At 26.7% G+C, this 17,437-nt stretch overlaps 1 protein-coding gene across 1 annotated transcript; it reads left to right on the top strand.

The window, feature by feature from the left end:
* Window positions 1–11,230: 11,230 nt before the first annotated feature.
* On the top strand, window positions 11,231–14,903 carry LOC115034156. The gene is made up of 5 exons (XM_029489980.1): window positions 11,231–11,366; window positions 13,910–13,979; window positions 14,296–14,395; window positions 14,523–14,645; window positions 14,739–14,903. Exons 1-5 carry the CDS (start codon window positions 11,231–11,233, stop codon window positions 14,901–14,903), a joined length of 594 nt encoding a protein of 197 aa, XP_029345840.1.
* The last annotated feature ends 2,534 nt before the right edge of the window (window positions 14,904–17,437 follow it).

Genomic DNA, 17,437 nt, shown 5'->3' with positions numbered 1-17,437 from the left:
TTGGCCCAGGGACGGATTGGCATATAAATTCGGCCAGGGAAATATGTACGTATATCGGCCTTTTATGAACAAAATTATACACTCCTTGTAAATTTAGTCATACAAATGTAATATTAATTAGTTGATTAGCACACTAGTTCTTACTTCTTTGGTTAATGGTTTTGAGTTAATTTTTACCTTATATGTTTCAAATGTTTCAATATTGCGAAAAGCAGATCTTTTTCGATGGACATTAACTTTTAACTCGAACGCCTCAAGTTACGAGGCAATCGCTAATGCTAGGATGATACGTCTTAGGCATCACTAAACACATTTTTTAATTTTTTGGTATAAATCAAAACTACTCGACTTTTTCAGAACCTACGTAGGTATATTAACAAATCAAGAACGATGGTGTAATCTGAATTCAGAATTTATCGCTCAGACTTGCAGTCAAACTGCTGGTTATGTCACCATTTAGCTTCACTCATCCAACTCTATAGTAAGTTCCTCCCCTCCCTTAGGTGGACTTTTTCCACCCCCGGAGGGGTTGTGATTCTCGCCTCAAACCGAGAGGTCTAAGGACGCCACTATAAGACCTCGAGTTTTACAACCGGATACGACATTAGTAAGAAGGTAAATTACTTATCATACTTGATACTTTAACTCGCAAGTTAACCTACATACAATGTAAGTACTTTTCGCACGTAAAAAAACAACCAAAAATCAGGAACTTCAGAAAGCTTTAACTTTAAAACCATAGATTTCTGCAGATATTTTTTTGCACCATCGTTCTTACCTCGTTAATATACCTATGTAAGTTCTAACAAAAAAAAACGTCTACCAGTAAAGTAGTTTTATTCCAAAAAATGTGGTAAGTGATAACATTGTCCAAGCCAACGAATAAAATATTCATAATTATTATATTACCTCGTACCACCACTCCGCCACCGACCGGCACACACGTGACATATTAATTTTATTGTCTAATTGAATTATTATATTATTATATTTACCTGAAATACCCACAAATACACATCATAACACAGGTCGGTCGGTGTGTACAGAGTGCGTACGAAGCATCTGGTGACCGGGCACCACGGACTATTTTTGTACGTACCCGGCCCATTCAAACATCTTCCCAGCTGTCGCGATTGTTTCACCTAAGGTTTAGATTCAGATAGTTTGCTCCTTAACCTGTTCTTAATATATTTCAAAGTTGAAAAAAGATAGGTATCTGCCTTGCCAGGGTGGGAGATGACGGCACTCCTCTCCGGACACCGTGACTTGCCAGAAGAAAAATACCGCCCACGGCCGAGGTTTTGAACCGGCATAGGTGCGCGTCGCAACTGATGCCTTAGGGCCATCCGTCTACGGTTAAACTTCGATTAAGCTTAATCAGCTGATAACAGATATTTAACCGGGCGAATTCGGCCGATTAAACTCCGGTTAACTTTAATCAGAGACGGTGCAACTGGCTCTTAGTCCGCTCGGCCACTCCGTCCCCAAATTATGTATATCATTGTTTTTAATATAATTGTGTATTATTTGTATAAATGTGTATAAATATATAATAATATATACCTATCTAAGACTGATATTTTTTAATAATTCTTAATATCTAAACAAATGTGTTTATTAATAACATTTAATAATTTTAGTAAGTATGAAGTTCTTCGTAAATACAACCACGATGTTAACTTTGACAAATAAATTATCACGGGTAGGTGGTCCCTACCTAAGTACAATAATATATTAATATAAAATATATACAATACACGATGACATGTTCAAAAAATTTAGGCTATTTTAGTATATAATATATTTATAATATGGACCTATTTATTTCGTTCTTCTGTACGTCAGCATGTTGATTTATTAGTTAATAACAGTAATTAGTGATTTACTATTATAATATAGCAGGGGTGGCCAAACCGCGGCTCGCGTCATAGACATTTGTGGCTCGCATCTTAACGTAACATTAGACGTAAATTAACGTAAGAGCCAAGATGTAAAAAAAAAAGGTCATATTATTATATATTATATATTATATAATAATGCAATAAATATTAATATATTTGGTGACTCGCGAGTCTTTTCTCGCTGACCACCCCTGTGATATATGTTATAATATAATACGTTCTTTTCCATCGGTTTTAAATGAAATTCTAAGAAAAAATATTCTAGATCGGTCATTTTTATTTTAACTTTAAGACATATATAGGTGTTACAGCCAAATAAAAATTTAAAATTCCTAAAAAATATAATTTTTTTAGTATTTTAGATAGTTTTCATTATTTTTAATAACTTCAAATGATGTAAAAAAACACTCAAAAAATGTTAATACCTACCTAATTTTATACAAAATTAGTGTTTACCATTTAACCATTAAACGAATCATCTTACATAGGTACCTGATAAAGGGCAAATAAAGCGGAAGGCCGAAGAAGGACCCCAGGTCACCGATGCCACAAAATATATATATATATTTATCCCTATTGTAACATTCATAATATATATTATACCATATACATAAAAATAATAATTGTAGTCATTTCTATTGAATTTCACAAAATAACATAATAATATATATTGAACCCTAAATGTCTGGTTAAATAAACAAAGCAAATAAAGAAAGTTTAGTATCCCATTTTGATAGCCATTATAAATTATAATGTTAGAAAATATTTATAATTCCATTTTAGTATGATCTTGTTCTTAGTATATTAAAGTACATTAGACATTATAGTGGTGGAGCTTTGGTATGTATATTATATAAGTTATATAGTAATTAGTTATTATAGAATCATTAGAACAATGTAAAGAAAAATATGTATATATTTCATATAGGTACACTGGTACAGGTAATAGGAATACATGACAAAAAATCATAAAAAAAAAATCAAAGAATAGCATATACATATCTAAGAAAATAAAAAAATATAATTTTTTAAGTAAACAACTAGTATACTTACCAGTTGTTTACGTTTACATTTTTTATGAATGTGCAATGTATAATATATTAGATATATTACAATAAAATGTTTTAAATCTTCTTCATTTTCAATACAAATTATTTCATCAACTATTCATTACAAAGATAGGTACATTGTGTAATTAATAATTATATAATCAATTTGACATTTTTAAAAATATTAAAATTTGTTTTAAGTTTTATTCTGTTATATAAAGTTCAATATAATATTTAAGTTAGTTTGTTTATAACGTACATAAATATATATCACTGTTATTATTAGCTACATTTTTAAGATATTTTGAACTAAAATGTTAGACATTTTCATATTTTGTGGATGTTTAGAGCTTCAAAAATTACCTTCTAGTTTTTAAAAATATTCAGTGCTATCAATTATTATTTATTAATATTGTAATTAATCATCACAGACGAAATTCGATAAGACAATCGTATAATCTGAAAAACAAATAATTGAGTTAGTATTATTTATATAATTGAGATGTATCTTTATTAAAAACATACTGTTGAAAGCAATGGGAGATTAATACATTTATTTGTGGTCAAATTCATTTTTAATTTATTTGAACTGTTCATTTGCATTGTGAATAGAATCAGCTTTTTCATATGTATGTCCATTCCTGTCCAGTCACAACAGTATAATCCAAAATTGACTTCTTCTCTCTATTGAAACAAATACAATTTCATGTTGAAAACACGTACATTTATGCTTGGTTCAAAATACAATACTCTATCGGTTACGCGTTGAAATAAACTACAATACATATATGACTGCACTCCTGCAAAACCAAAGGTAAACACAAATTTCATCGTTTCTGGATTAAATAACGATCCGTATTCCAGGAAGTACTGTATAAAGACATTCTCATTAATACTTTATATATTGTAATGAAACTATGTAAATTAATATTATAACCTTACCAAGTATACATGTAATTATTTGACTTTTAAATTGTATTTTACATTTTACTATCATATAATATTGCACTTACCACTACTATTAAGTAAGGCATGCATATCATCCCTAAAGCATCTGCCATCAACTGAATCAAACCAACTGGACGTATAATATCATAAAGCATTTTTATTTTCCTGAAATTTTACTTCAAAGTTAATAGTTTATACAATTTACTTAAAACTTTATAAGTTATATTTAATAACTCTTTCTGTTGTCTCAATAATATATGTACGTCTGTCTCAATGACGTACTGTGTAGCCTTGATTGAGAATGGTTAGAAGGGGGGGGGGGGGGCTTAAACACAAAAAACCCTCTGGCTACGCCATGGGACTATCTATATCACTATAAGTAATTAGCAAAATGCAATAATATAGGTATATTTCACGATAACACTGTAGGTTGTTTTAATAGTGCAGGTATATTTATATCACACATTATTGTTATTAATTTTTGAGTAAATACCGACTTTTTGAATAGGCTCGGACGCTGAAATAAATTATGAGGGAAAAACACTCAACAATTTTTTCTTACAAAAATTACAACTTTTGAGGAATGATGTATTATTTTTTTAAATCTTAGGTATGATTTTTTCAATACAAAATTGAAAATAATTTGCACATTTTTACGATTTTAACGAAATTCGTAACATTTTATCTTCCAACGCTCGTAAAAAAAGACTCTGGGTTTACACACTGAAATTCTAATAATAAAAACTTATGGGGATCCTTGTTTACATTTTTAAAGTTTTTGATAGAGCAAAATTTTTTATCAACAATTTTTGAATAGAAACGAAAATAAATCGTAAGTTTCAAATACCTTTAAAAAGTTCAAAAAGAATCGAAATATTTTTTAAATTATTTTATGTAAAATACTAATATAAATATTAAGTGAACATTACAAGTGTCTATAGTAATTTGTTTTTAATTACAATAAAATAAGAAAATTGATTTTGTCGAAACTGGGTTAGCGTAAAAAATAAAAATGTTTATTTTTCCCAATCATCAAGGAAAGCGAATCTTATTTTTACTTTTGGGAGGTTAAAATAGGCATGTATGCACTTTCCTTGATGATTAAGAAACCCTAGCCTAACCTACCAGAAAAGATATTGAAGTTCAAAATCTACATCATTATAAAATAAATACGCTCAGAAATCAGAATCTAAAATAAATAGCAGCAATACTACAATCAATCACCTTATGTATTCTATTATCTATTATAATTTATAATAATATAATAATAATAATAATAATTTATTTTTGCAAATTATAGTATAAATATTTATTATTCAGACAAAAAACGGTATAATATGTTTATATTGTATAGTAATTATCATATTGTTATAAATTATTTAAGACAGAAGACAGACGACAGTTACAACTTATATTTAAAATATAAATAATTACTCACTTGTGAATAATTTGATTATCTGAAACAATTGATATAAATGTCTCTAGAAGTTTCTCATCACTTAGTAAGCTATCTAAACATACAACACATAAGTATAAATAATAAGATAATGTAACGCCCTTATATTTTTAGAAAATTAAATAAATACAAAATGTTTAACACAAGTATTTTATAAGGATTTTATAAAAATTGGATACTTAAATGTACGATTAGGTAGGTCGTAGGTACATTTATATTTATCACTTTTCTGGTACTAATCTCACTCTAGTCTTTAATCCTTCACTAAAAAGGAACATATTGTTACATTATTATAGCTATAATATACCCTACATCACTTTATACAGAAAAATTTAAATTTGAAATTCCGATTCTAAGTAATAAGATAAGTAATAAGTACTAACAACGTACCATCTTCATCGTTCACTCTGTATTCCAAAACTTCAAATGCAGATGCTAGTAACTTGTATTGAGCTGATATTATCACTAAGATGGTCATTGAAAATAAGTTTAATGCAAATACTCCAAATCCTATGTAAAATAACATTATACATTCGGATGCATAAAATATTTTAAAAAAGGCATTGTACGTTTCTACAGTAAACGGGTACTTAAGGTTGACAATGTTAATTTTTTGAATAGTCTCTGTATTTTGTGTTGTACCGTCAATGAAGTGAGCATTCAAAACTATTGGCACGATTGCATATGACGTTAAAGTGATCAAAAGAAAAGAAAAGTACAAATTGAAAAATTTTGATAATTGACCACCACATTTTACGATCTTATAATAGTTTCTCTTGTAAAATGTATTTGATAAAAATGACTCATCCGTAATTTCCAGCATATTCCGAAGTTGTCTAGCTTTAAAAATTATTATCATTACTTTGAGGTTTCCAATCGTTATACAGACTGTGTAAAACATTATAAATATTGTATCAACATCACTATTGTTATAATTGGTATTGTGCACTTTGTAAAAAAATCCAGATAGACCCAAAATCGTCATACTTGTTGTAAAAATAATGAATACCATACTTACAAAATGGAATACATTAAAACCAAATATTTTTTGACTATGTGGGTCCACCATTTGATAAACACCAATTAATTTGAACAACGTAAAATTGCTATCGTAGATTTTCTGTTTATTCATGTTTGATCAAACGAAAAATTGTCACTGAAAATTAAACAAAAAATAATATTGTGTTAAACATAAAGTGGTAATATTAATTAATTTTGATTTTTTTTTTTATCGTTTTTGCATTTTTATTTGAAAATACAAGTTATATTATTTGGTAATATATGAATTGTGTCATAACCACATAATTAAGCACAATGTAAAATATCAAAAAAAAATAACTACCTAGTTTGAAGATGCATTAAAACATTATTTAAATATAGTTACGGTTTTACCTGCAAATAAATTATTAGATATTAAAAAAATCTAAAGGGGTTATGGATAACCCAAGCTTACAAAAAATGTTTGGCTAACAATCAACCTATATATTATTGTATATTATAATATTTATATTATATAAGTACATATTGTCGTATTAAGTATAAATACTGAATAACAAAAAAAAATTCTTGAATGTAAATCTTACCTGGTGCATGTTATGTCGACTATAGCTGAAATCGAACTACAAGCGTAGATTTATAACAACATTTAAATACCGATTGAATGTCTTAGAATATGTTGGGGTAATTAATGTTAAATCATACAATAACATAGTCTCCTAAAGTTTGCATTTAATTTGTAGTTTGTAAATATCCCTTATAATTTACTAGGTGGTCACTATAGTCATAGGTAATTATAATAATTACCGAAAAATAGAATGTAGGTAAGGTATATTTAATTAATAATTAACGAATTGTAAAATTAAATATTCATATTTTGTCTTAACTACCTATATAATTCTATAAACATTATTAATTTATATTGCCTGTCCTAATTTAACTTCGCTATTCAGTAGGTCACTGTAATTGATGAGTTAAATTTGAATTCAATGATAAATCAAATATCAATATATTAGCGAAAAACAATTTTGAGCGGAGATGGTGGGACTCGAGGGAGCCTATATTTTAAAAAATATTTTATAATAAATTAGTATAATTATATAAATAACAATGTATTCTTCTATTAGTATTTATGCTTCTTAATTTATAATTATTTCTGTTTTAATACGGTTATGAATTATTTATTGATTTTTAGTTATGTATCATATTCACCACCAATGTCGTGCTTATATGCTATATTTGATTTTATACTTTTAGTATTGAATAGTGAATACCTTATGTTATAACATAATATATAATATAGTATGTACATAGTATATGCTATAATATGCACATTTTCTATTATGTTAGTCCGTTTACACATTGTGACTTATATAGCCATGGTTACCAAATATACTACAATTGATTATACCTATATAAATATTATTTAACAATATAAACTGTTGAATTAAATTATATCCTAGACATATAATCATAAGCATTTCTCTATATTTATATTAAATTATTTAAATATTTAAATATTCGACTATTATTTTGTATATTTACAATACAAAGTGTGTCACCGACTGCCATGCTTATCGCCTTATTCTCGCTACTGACTTTTGATTATTAACAATTATAGAATAGATATAACAAGAAATAAGTTGTACCGATTGAGTATATTGTAAAATTGATGTTCCAATATTTCGATCATCAAAATTTACAAAATTAATAAATAAAAATATTTAAACATTTAATATTTATCTATCGACGGTTTTGGAAAATTATTTTACTTCTGAATATGAAATGTAAAGTGAGACGATTGAAAGGGTTAAAACAATAATGAAAATAAAAAATGTTTAAGTTTCATATATTATGTACAATTTTTAAAAAAGAAAATTTCCAAAAAGTTAAGACTTTGAATCATAATGAAATATGAATGTTCTCTTTTAATAGGACGCTACAACACCCGCATGCATCTATAACACAAGTCAATACATAACATTACAAATTGTACCTATGTTCTTAATAATATATTGAATTATGTTAATATGTTTAATATTAGAGTGACTTATAAATTATTGTTGTACATTTAATATATAAATAACTCATAAATAGATTTAAATTAAAATATAAAAAAATCTTTTAACGTTCATAAAATAATATTATTATTTCTAAAATGGTCAAATTTTAAATATAACAGAGTTAAATGGATTATTCAGACCGTATACTAATTTCATAGTTTATTCAGCAGTATATGTGGATAAGGACATTAAACATTTATACACTCAGTTTATTTATAACTTACTATATCCGGGGTGTTTACTGCTTTATCATTTGCGATTTGTGGTTTGTCGTTTATTAATGTAAAGTTTATAGTGAATTAAATGGTACAATAACACGTAATATATTATAACACGGCAGCTACTTATTAAATTATTTTTTAGTTGTCTAGTTTTTAAAGTTTATATAATTAGTAATGTGTATTATTCATTAAAAACTGAGCACTATTAAAAATCAAAATTGATTTTTAAATTTAATGTTACAAATCTGAAATCGTTGAATTTAAAATGCATTATCATAATAAAAACAGAGTATACATAATAATAATAATAATAATTAATAATTACTAAAAAAACTTTATAAGTCATCAATCATTAGTGAACATTTAATTAAACAAATGCAATGGACCTATACGGCTATAATTAATATTTAATTTAGCCATTAATCTCTTTCTGTCTCGTATATCCCCCCTTAGTTAACTTTCTCACTATAATCTGTATTATTCAACTTATCTTCAGCATAGTTCATCAATTTCATCATCTACATAACATTTTCCCTTTATTAACAATGCAATATGTTTCACAAAAATGTTGAGTCTGTAATTTTTTTTCCTACATGTTCTGCGTATTGTCTTTTATACAGGCAAATATGAAATAAATTATAATTTATAATATACATCCATGCAATATTATATAGGTACCTACGGTATTGATGTTATAATTTCTCTCATTAATATTTTACTATAAGGATTTTATCAAACATTATTCTCACACGTACCTATATAACATAATTGGTATAAAAACCAAGTTAAAGTATTTTGTACCTTTTTTATCTGAGGTACATTTTTACAATAAATGGTTAGAACATCAAAAATACGAGAGATATATGCGACGGGTGTTACCTAAACTTGAATGGTGAGGGATTACACTTTTTAGTGGGCCTACCCAAAAATACGTATCTGCAAATTAATTGAAAATCATATTTTGAACACTGCTAAAAGCATGCTTTATGACTGGTGATACAATTAACATATTGGTAAGCTGTATTTATATTAATTTCTAATTTAATTTTACAAAATTATACAAACAGTGATGTCAGAAAACCTCCATTAATTAATATAATATAATATATGCTATCTATACATGCGTAATTTTTGAGGGATTGTATAGTTTTACAGTTATCAATTGTCATCGCATTTTGAGTATAACATCTTAAACAAATATTGCTTTTAAGTCTCACAAAAAAAATCTTAAAATCATAGGCTAGATTGACCGAACGCCAATTAGGTACATTCTTCCTGTAAGGTTTCGAATAAGTTTGTTACTCTTCTGCGTGTCGTGTGAGCTTATAAAACATTTTACTTATACCTACATATTTCAGGACAGCCAGAACACCTTTGATCATAGTCGTAGGATGATCAAATTTATCGGGAGGAGGGGCTCTGCTGCAAACCCCCCTACCATTTCCAGATTTAAGTTAATGAGATTCATTAAAACAAATGGTATGCCTATGTAGGTATCTTTATTGTTTTTAAATTGCTATAATATCAAAATAGGACAAAATAATTTCAAAATATTACCGAATTCGTATAGAAAATGCTAATACATATACCTGATTATTTGTTGAAAATATCAAGTATATACGTATAACCGTATATTGTATATATATATAACTTTAAAAGCTCGTCCTGGGCGAGAAACTTACTTTAAAATTAACAAAAAAAATTTAATATGCAGTTAAAATCGTAAAACAATAAAAGGTAAAAATAGGTAAAAATATTGGCACCAAAAATTTAATCTTTTCAACTCTACGTCATGAAACACATGGTGAGCTTACTTAACATATCATAATATTATGATCAACTAGAATAAAATATATACAATTTCATCCAAATAAACAATCTATTAAAGATTGAAAAAATAAACTGTTTTTATTTCTGTTTTAAATTTTTTCAGTTAATTTATGTACTTTTTTTTAGATTTCAAGAACATCATTGACTTCTATGAATCATGAATACCACAGATAAAAAATATGCGTTTAATTTGACGTTATTCAAAACAATTGGCTATTACCAAATGGTTGATCCAAATAGTAAAAAAATATTTGGTTTTAATATATATAACGTTATCAACATTACGTTAGTTATATTTACAAGTATTATGACTGTTATTGGATTATCGGGTTTTTTTTACAAAACCGATAATATAACATCCGAAGAAAACAATTTTAAAGATTTACAAATGTTGTTTTATCTTTCATGTATTGGTCTTGGAAATTTAAAAATAGCTATAACGGTATATAATGCCGATGCAATTTGGAAGTTATTTAATGTGGCACACGAATCGTTTTTATCCAATAAATATTGTAAACACGACAAATATAAGCTGAATAATTGTGGAAAGCAATTTGCAAGAATTTTCCCCTGGTATTTTTTTATGTTTATTATGACAGCATTTGCATGGTCAGTTGTACCTATTGTTGTAAATAATCACGCCGCAAGCAATGAAACACAAAATAATGAAAATGCTTACATGACCAATATTGCAAATATGAGGTACCCTATTACTGTGAAAACATATAACACATTTTATAAGGGTTTTTACGCATTGGAATTTATAATGGTATGGTATTCTGCATATGGATTAGTAGTATTTGATCTTTTCATTGTGGCATTACTCCAGTTACTAGCTACTCATTACGAAATAATATCATCTGCGTATGAAAACTTCAAATACAAGGCTGAAAACGAGGATGGTGAGTTGAAATATATTATTTTATCTTTGAAATAAATATATGATTTAACATTATTTTGCTTGTTTGTACATTTTTTTAATATTAAATTTACTATAAATTTAAAGCATTTTCCGATTTATTTCAATAGTTAAAAATACTTTCAATGAACTTTGTTATGTAACTATAGTGATTTTTTCTTTAATATAAAAAGTTGTGTGCTTGTTTTGATGCCATATTTCCACAAAGGAATTAGCAGTAGTGTAATTATATGAGTATATTTTACATTTCTAGACACTGTTTTCTGTAGTAATTTCGACTTTTGGAAATATTTGGAGCTTTGGTTTAAAATCTAGTGAATGAAGTGTGCTTGAAAATTTCAGTTCTTTATTTAAATTAAATTAAAATCTTCTTATATCAAGTGAAGGGATACCGGATAAATTTAAAATGCCTGGAGTTATAAGTACCTAGTTATTAAGTCTAGTTTTCCGATTGTCGATTTGCTTTTAGATGACCAAACTGAAGGCTCTGAAATCAAAGAATAAGGGTTTTTAAATTTGCGAAAGGGGACATTCATTTTTGAACCCCAAAATGCTGGTCGTAATTCATTTTTAATTATTTGTATTTTGCAGATCTCCCATTTTTATTTTTAAGACATGAAGAATTACAATATATTGAAATTTTTTGGCATATCACCCATATCAAAATATTTAGGCTCATTTGTTTATTTATTCTCTAATTTTTGTATCTTTGATTTTTTTCCTTAATAATGTTCACGTTTTCGTTTAATATTTTTTCTGATTTTCTCTGATTTTTCCTTTATTTTTAGTGATATTGTTCTTTTTTTGTAACTCGTGCTTTTCATCCGATACCTAAATCCTCTATCTATGTATCATAAAAAAAAATTATACCGACCAGAAAGTTTCCCAGAAAATTTGAAAATTTGATTGACTGACTGATCTACGTGAGCGCCATTAGAGCCTAAACCATGATAATTGGATAAATTAAATTTTTGTAAGGGTGTGCTAAGAAAAGATTTTCCATTATTTGCATTTTAAAGAGGTGCTCACAGTTCACACAAGGGTTTTGAAACTTATGGTGTGAATCGAATATTTTTTTTGCTTACAAAATAGATGGTTGCCATTGGTAACATATCTTACAGATTATAATAGTTATAGTAGAAATCATTAGTAGAAATTATTATTTATTTTTGACAATATAAATGGTTGCAATCGGTTACTCAGGCAGATGAGGTAAATGCATATATAACATCGCCACGTTATGATGGCGTCAAATAAAGAAACATTATATTATCTTAAAACAAATATGAGAGTTTAATGTTTGTTTGTAGCATATATACTCTAAAACTACTTGACTGATTTTGTGAACATTTAAAATTCTTGTTGGAGATATCAGAAAAGTTTGGGGAGTAGTTTGAACCACGTTCGATTTATACTAAGTGCTATATCAAATTCGCCACAGGCCAATTAACCAAGATGGTCGAATTATTTCAGGAACACCAACGCCGATTTCCGCGTGAACGTATATAGTGCTATATTTAATATTTTTTTCATTATTCATCCAGCTAAAAATTTACGTTTGTTAATCTGAATTTAATACTCAAACACTACTGGACCATTTTCAATAAAGTTTATTTCAATAGATTCCTTGAGACTTGAAGAGTTTTTATCGATTATTTTTTCAGCCCCTTAGGTACTGAAGGGTAGCTCACACAAGAATTTTTTTTTCAGCTCATGAAAAAAGAATATTTTTTTGTTTAATTAAATTTTTTTCATTGGTTACAAATTATATAACTATTTTATATATTATAATTATTAGTAGAAATACAGCATATTATACATTGTTTATAAATATACTTATAAAAAAAACAAATCTTTGGCATGGACAACACCGGGACAGCTATTATTTAATATAGTTTATAAATTAAACCCATATTCATATTATAAAAACATTGATACATATAGGTATATGGCTGAAACGGGAGATACTCAATTATAGAACATTCTATAATATTTATAGCAACAAATACGAATTATTTAAAATATATAAAAGTTAATACAATGATATAATACTCTTTTTTTTTTTTTTTTTTTAAGAGAAAATATACAATCTATACAATATAACACAATAAGTATATGTGAAAAGAGTAGTTATACATGAAAAGACTTAATTAAGAAATCACCCTATGGTAACCCTATAAAATTGAAAATAGGAAGGTGGGAGTAAGAAGGCAGGAAATTTATTAAGCAGTGGGTAAGGTACACATTTTTTTTTTTTTTTTTTTTTATATATTTTTAATTTAAGAGGTCTCTGCACCATCTTCTTTTTAGCCTCCTACGAGGGTTTTCCGGGAGCTTTAAGGAATTTAGGCTTTGAATCAGAGGATTTTCGTGATTGTTTAGGCGTGTGAAGGATATAATACTCTAAATTTACAATATTCGAATTCACTCTATATTGAATATTATAGGTTGATTCCTATAATAATAAATTATGTATGCTTGTACATTGAAAGTATCGATTTATTTTAATAAAGCGATAATTTTCAGGTAAGTTAAGGAAGGAGGAAATTCAGAAAGAACTTGTATCAATAATTTTTGATTGTCAAACCATTTATAGGTAAATATATTTAGAATTGATATAATTTAAAGTATTGTTATAGTAGCAATTGCTATATTATTCTGTGAGACACTGGGGTATAAATTGCATATACAACTAAAATTATTATTTCTATAAAGTCCATCGCTTTGCAAGGTAAATTACGAAATTAATAAAACGTGATTAAATTTAACAAAATAAATATTATGAGATGTAAGTGTTTACCTTAAGATCTCCCACATGAAAATATTTGTGTATAATACAATTTTTATTGTATTTAAGCATGTTAATTGTTAAATAATTACTAATGAGTATTAAAATTGATGAAAAATTTCAGGAAATTAGAAACATTATATGGATTTTCTCGGCCAATTGTTTTAGTATATATGGTAGGAGATGCAATAGGAATGATAACTATGCCTTTTTTAATTGTTATGGTGAGTTATTTGTCGAAAATTGTAATTATTCTGAAATTATAAACCGAAGTTTTTGTCCAAAATTAATTTACTGTTAAATTGTTATCTACGGCTTATGATTAAATATTAATAATATGTGTGAGTTTAGTCTTATGTGCAAAGTGGATCATCAATTTTCAATACTAATGTTATGGCTTTTTCTTGGACGTTGTTTGTTGTGGGAATTCAATCGTACATGTACTGTAGTTTACTTCAAAACTTAAACGAAAGAGTAATATATAAACATTTATTTTTCAATTTGTCATATTATTATTATGAATCATAAAGTTTAAATCGCTTATTGGTTTGATTTTTATATTTTTAGAAAGAAGATGTAAATTTTGGATTATATGGTTGTGACTGGACATCGTTGGATATTGAGATAAAAAAACTAATATTGTTGGCGATGCGAATGAACAGCTCAAATAATTTAAAAATGAAAGTGACATCCACAAAATTTATTGATCTACCTATGTTTGCAAGTGTATGAATAAAAACAAAATTAATTAATTGTTAATGCATAACATTAAAAATCAATTAATCATATTATTTTTCAGATTGTAAGATCGTCTTATAGTGTAACATCAGTTTTAATCAATTCAAATATTGATAAAATAACTAAATAAATAATAATATATTTTAATAAGTATAATATTATAATTTATAATATATAGTTTTGAAATAACTTAATGATCACTTAATATTATATAATATTTTAAACAAAATATGTATATGTATTGAAAATACCAATTGCCAATTGGCTCATTTATAATGATGTATTTAGTTTGACAACCATTTTTTTTAAACATTTGATGCTTTAAATAATAAAATAAAATTTTAAAAATTTTAAAATAAAATAGAATTTTTTCATCATACAATTATAAGTTTTAAATACTTAGATATATATATTATATTAGATTAGATGATGCGTGTGTGGTTTGTCACTTATTAGTAGTACATAATAAGGGATATCATATATTCATCATTATTCATTGTAGGTTTACAGATAAACATCGAACGGTAGAAGCAAAAAGTCTACTATAGACATTAACTAATAACCACTAAGGCTTTACTAGGAGTCTTCCTAAACGCTGTACGTCGACAAAATACATTAAATATAACTGTATGACAATTATTGTAAATTGTAATTGGTTGGTCTTAGTATATTTTGTTGGTTAGAATAAAATATTCATGGGTACCTATATTTTTTGGGGCAAAATTTTCTTTTGTATAATTAAGTTTTAAATTTTATTATTTATTCTATTTCTATTTATTCAATATAATAATAATGTTAGATAACATTTAAACCAATATAGATATATAACATTTACAGTTTCATATACATAAAACTATTTGTGGGCTGAGAATAGGTCATATTATACACTCATACTAAGGTTACCACGGCCAACTTATGAGCAGAGGAAAACCAGAACCATATAAAACTGCCTAAAACATGTAGTGACTTAGGCCTTTTATAAACACTCAAAACCATGTGTTTGTTACATACAGACATACAGTGTTGTGCATATGTACTGTGCATTATACTTGTATACTCAAGTAACCTAAGTTTATTTATACCAATTTATTAATAAAATACATCAAAATATATAGTTCTACCCAGACAGCATTTTGTAACAATACCAATAATTATACCACTAAGTTATGGTAAAACTTATCTACTCGATGATGGTCGCATATTTGACCTTGGTGGTATTAAGTGTAATTCTCAATATTTTCTTAAATCTGGTCATATTTTTGACTCAAACCATCATCGAGTAAAGAAGTTTCACCATAACTATTTAGTGGCATAATTATTGGTATAGTTTTCCACTGATTTGTGATTATTGTATACAGAATATAAAAATAAAAAAAAATAAAAAATAAACAACATTGTAAAAACAATAGCTTCCTCGCTCCGCTCAGAATCAAAAAAAAAAATAATAAATAAATATTATTCTTAACTCCTATAACCCATAACAACCATTAATAAACAAAAATTTCTATCGTAAATCTCAAAATTCTCGTTTGAGCACCTACCAATTCCCTTTTTAAATTAGCCTATGACACTCAAAAAGAATTCTATTGGTGAAAGAATTTTCGGAATCGGTTCAGTAGCTCCAGAGATTACCCTCAACAACGTCAACTAACAACTCCTCTTTATATAATAGTATAGAAGTATAGATATGTTAACACGGCGCTTTGGATAGGCAATTTAGTGTCATTTAATATACTTGATAATTTTTGTTTAAATAAACCAATAAAATAGATTTATAAAGAGTGAAACGGTAAAGTAGGTAACCGCTAAGATGTACCAAAGAAGTCAAGTGTACCTGATCATTGAGTAAGTCACTCATTTTAATTCGATGATAAATCAAAGTAATATTTAGTAATTTATTTTACTGTTTATAGTAATGCGGTATATAAACTATAAATAGTCAATAGCATACAATTAATTTAAATGTATAGACGATGTCATTGTGTATATAAAATACAACAATATATGTATGAATTTCAAATCAACACGAATAATATTTTCGAATTAATTAATTTTCGAATTTTAAAGATTCTGGTTCGGTTCTGGTACTTTATTTATTAAAATTAATGTTTCTGTTTCTGTTCCGGTTCATATTATATTAAAGGTTCTGGTCCCAGAACAGGTTCTTTTAGGTTCAGTCCCAGTTCCTGCAGATTAACATACGTAATAGAGAATATTATGTTTCGTACGTGTATAATAATATTTTGAATGAACTATTATTTGATCTCGGTATAATTTATTTTAGATTCTAATTGAAGATGTGTGTTTTTTTTTGTGCCTATATATACAAAAGTTAGAAGAAATAAAATTCAATTTTAAATTTTAAGAGTTGTTTCTGATAGAAAATTGAATCAAATTGGGGAAAACAAATAAACATTTAAGAAAACAGGAATTATTACTTAAAACCAGTTTTCGATGGAATTGATTATTTCTTTGGTATACCTCAAAAATGAACAACCATATATATTTGAAATGTTCACAAAATATTA

The sequence above is a fragment of the Acyrthosiphon pisum genome, chromosome A2 (assembly GCF_005508785.2).
Source record: "Acyrthosiphon pisum isolate AL4f chromosome A2, pea_aphid_22Mar2018_4r6ur, whole genome shotgun sequence".
Lineage (NCBI taxonomy): Eukaryota > Metazoa > Arthropoda > Insecta > Hemiptera > Aphididae > Acyrthosiphon > Acyrthosiphon pisum.
Note: the sequence above shows the minus strand (reverse complement) of the source record. Positions and strands in the feature narration are given on the sequence as shown.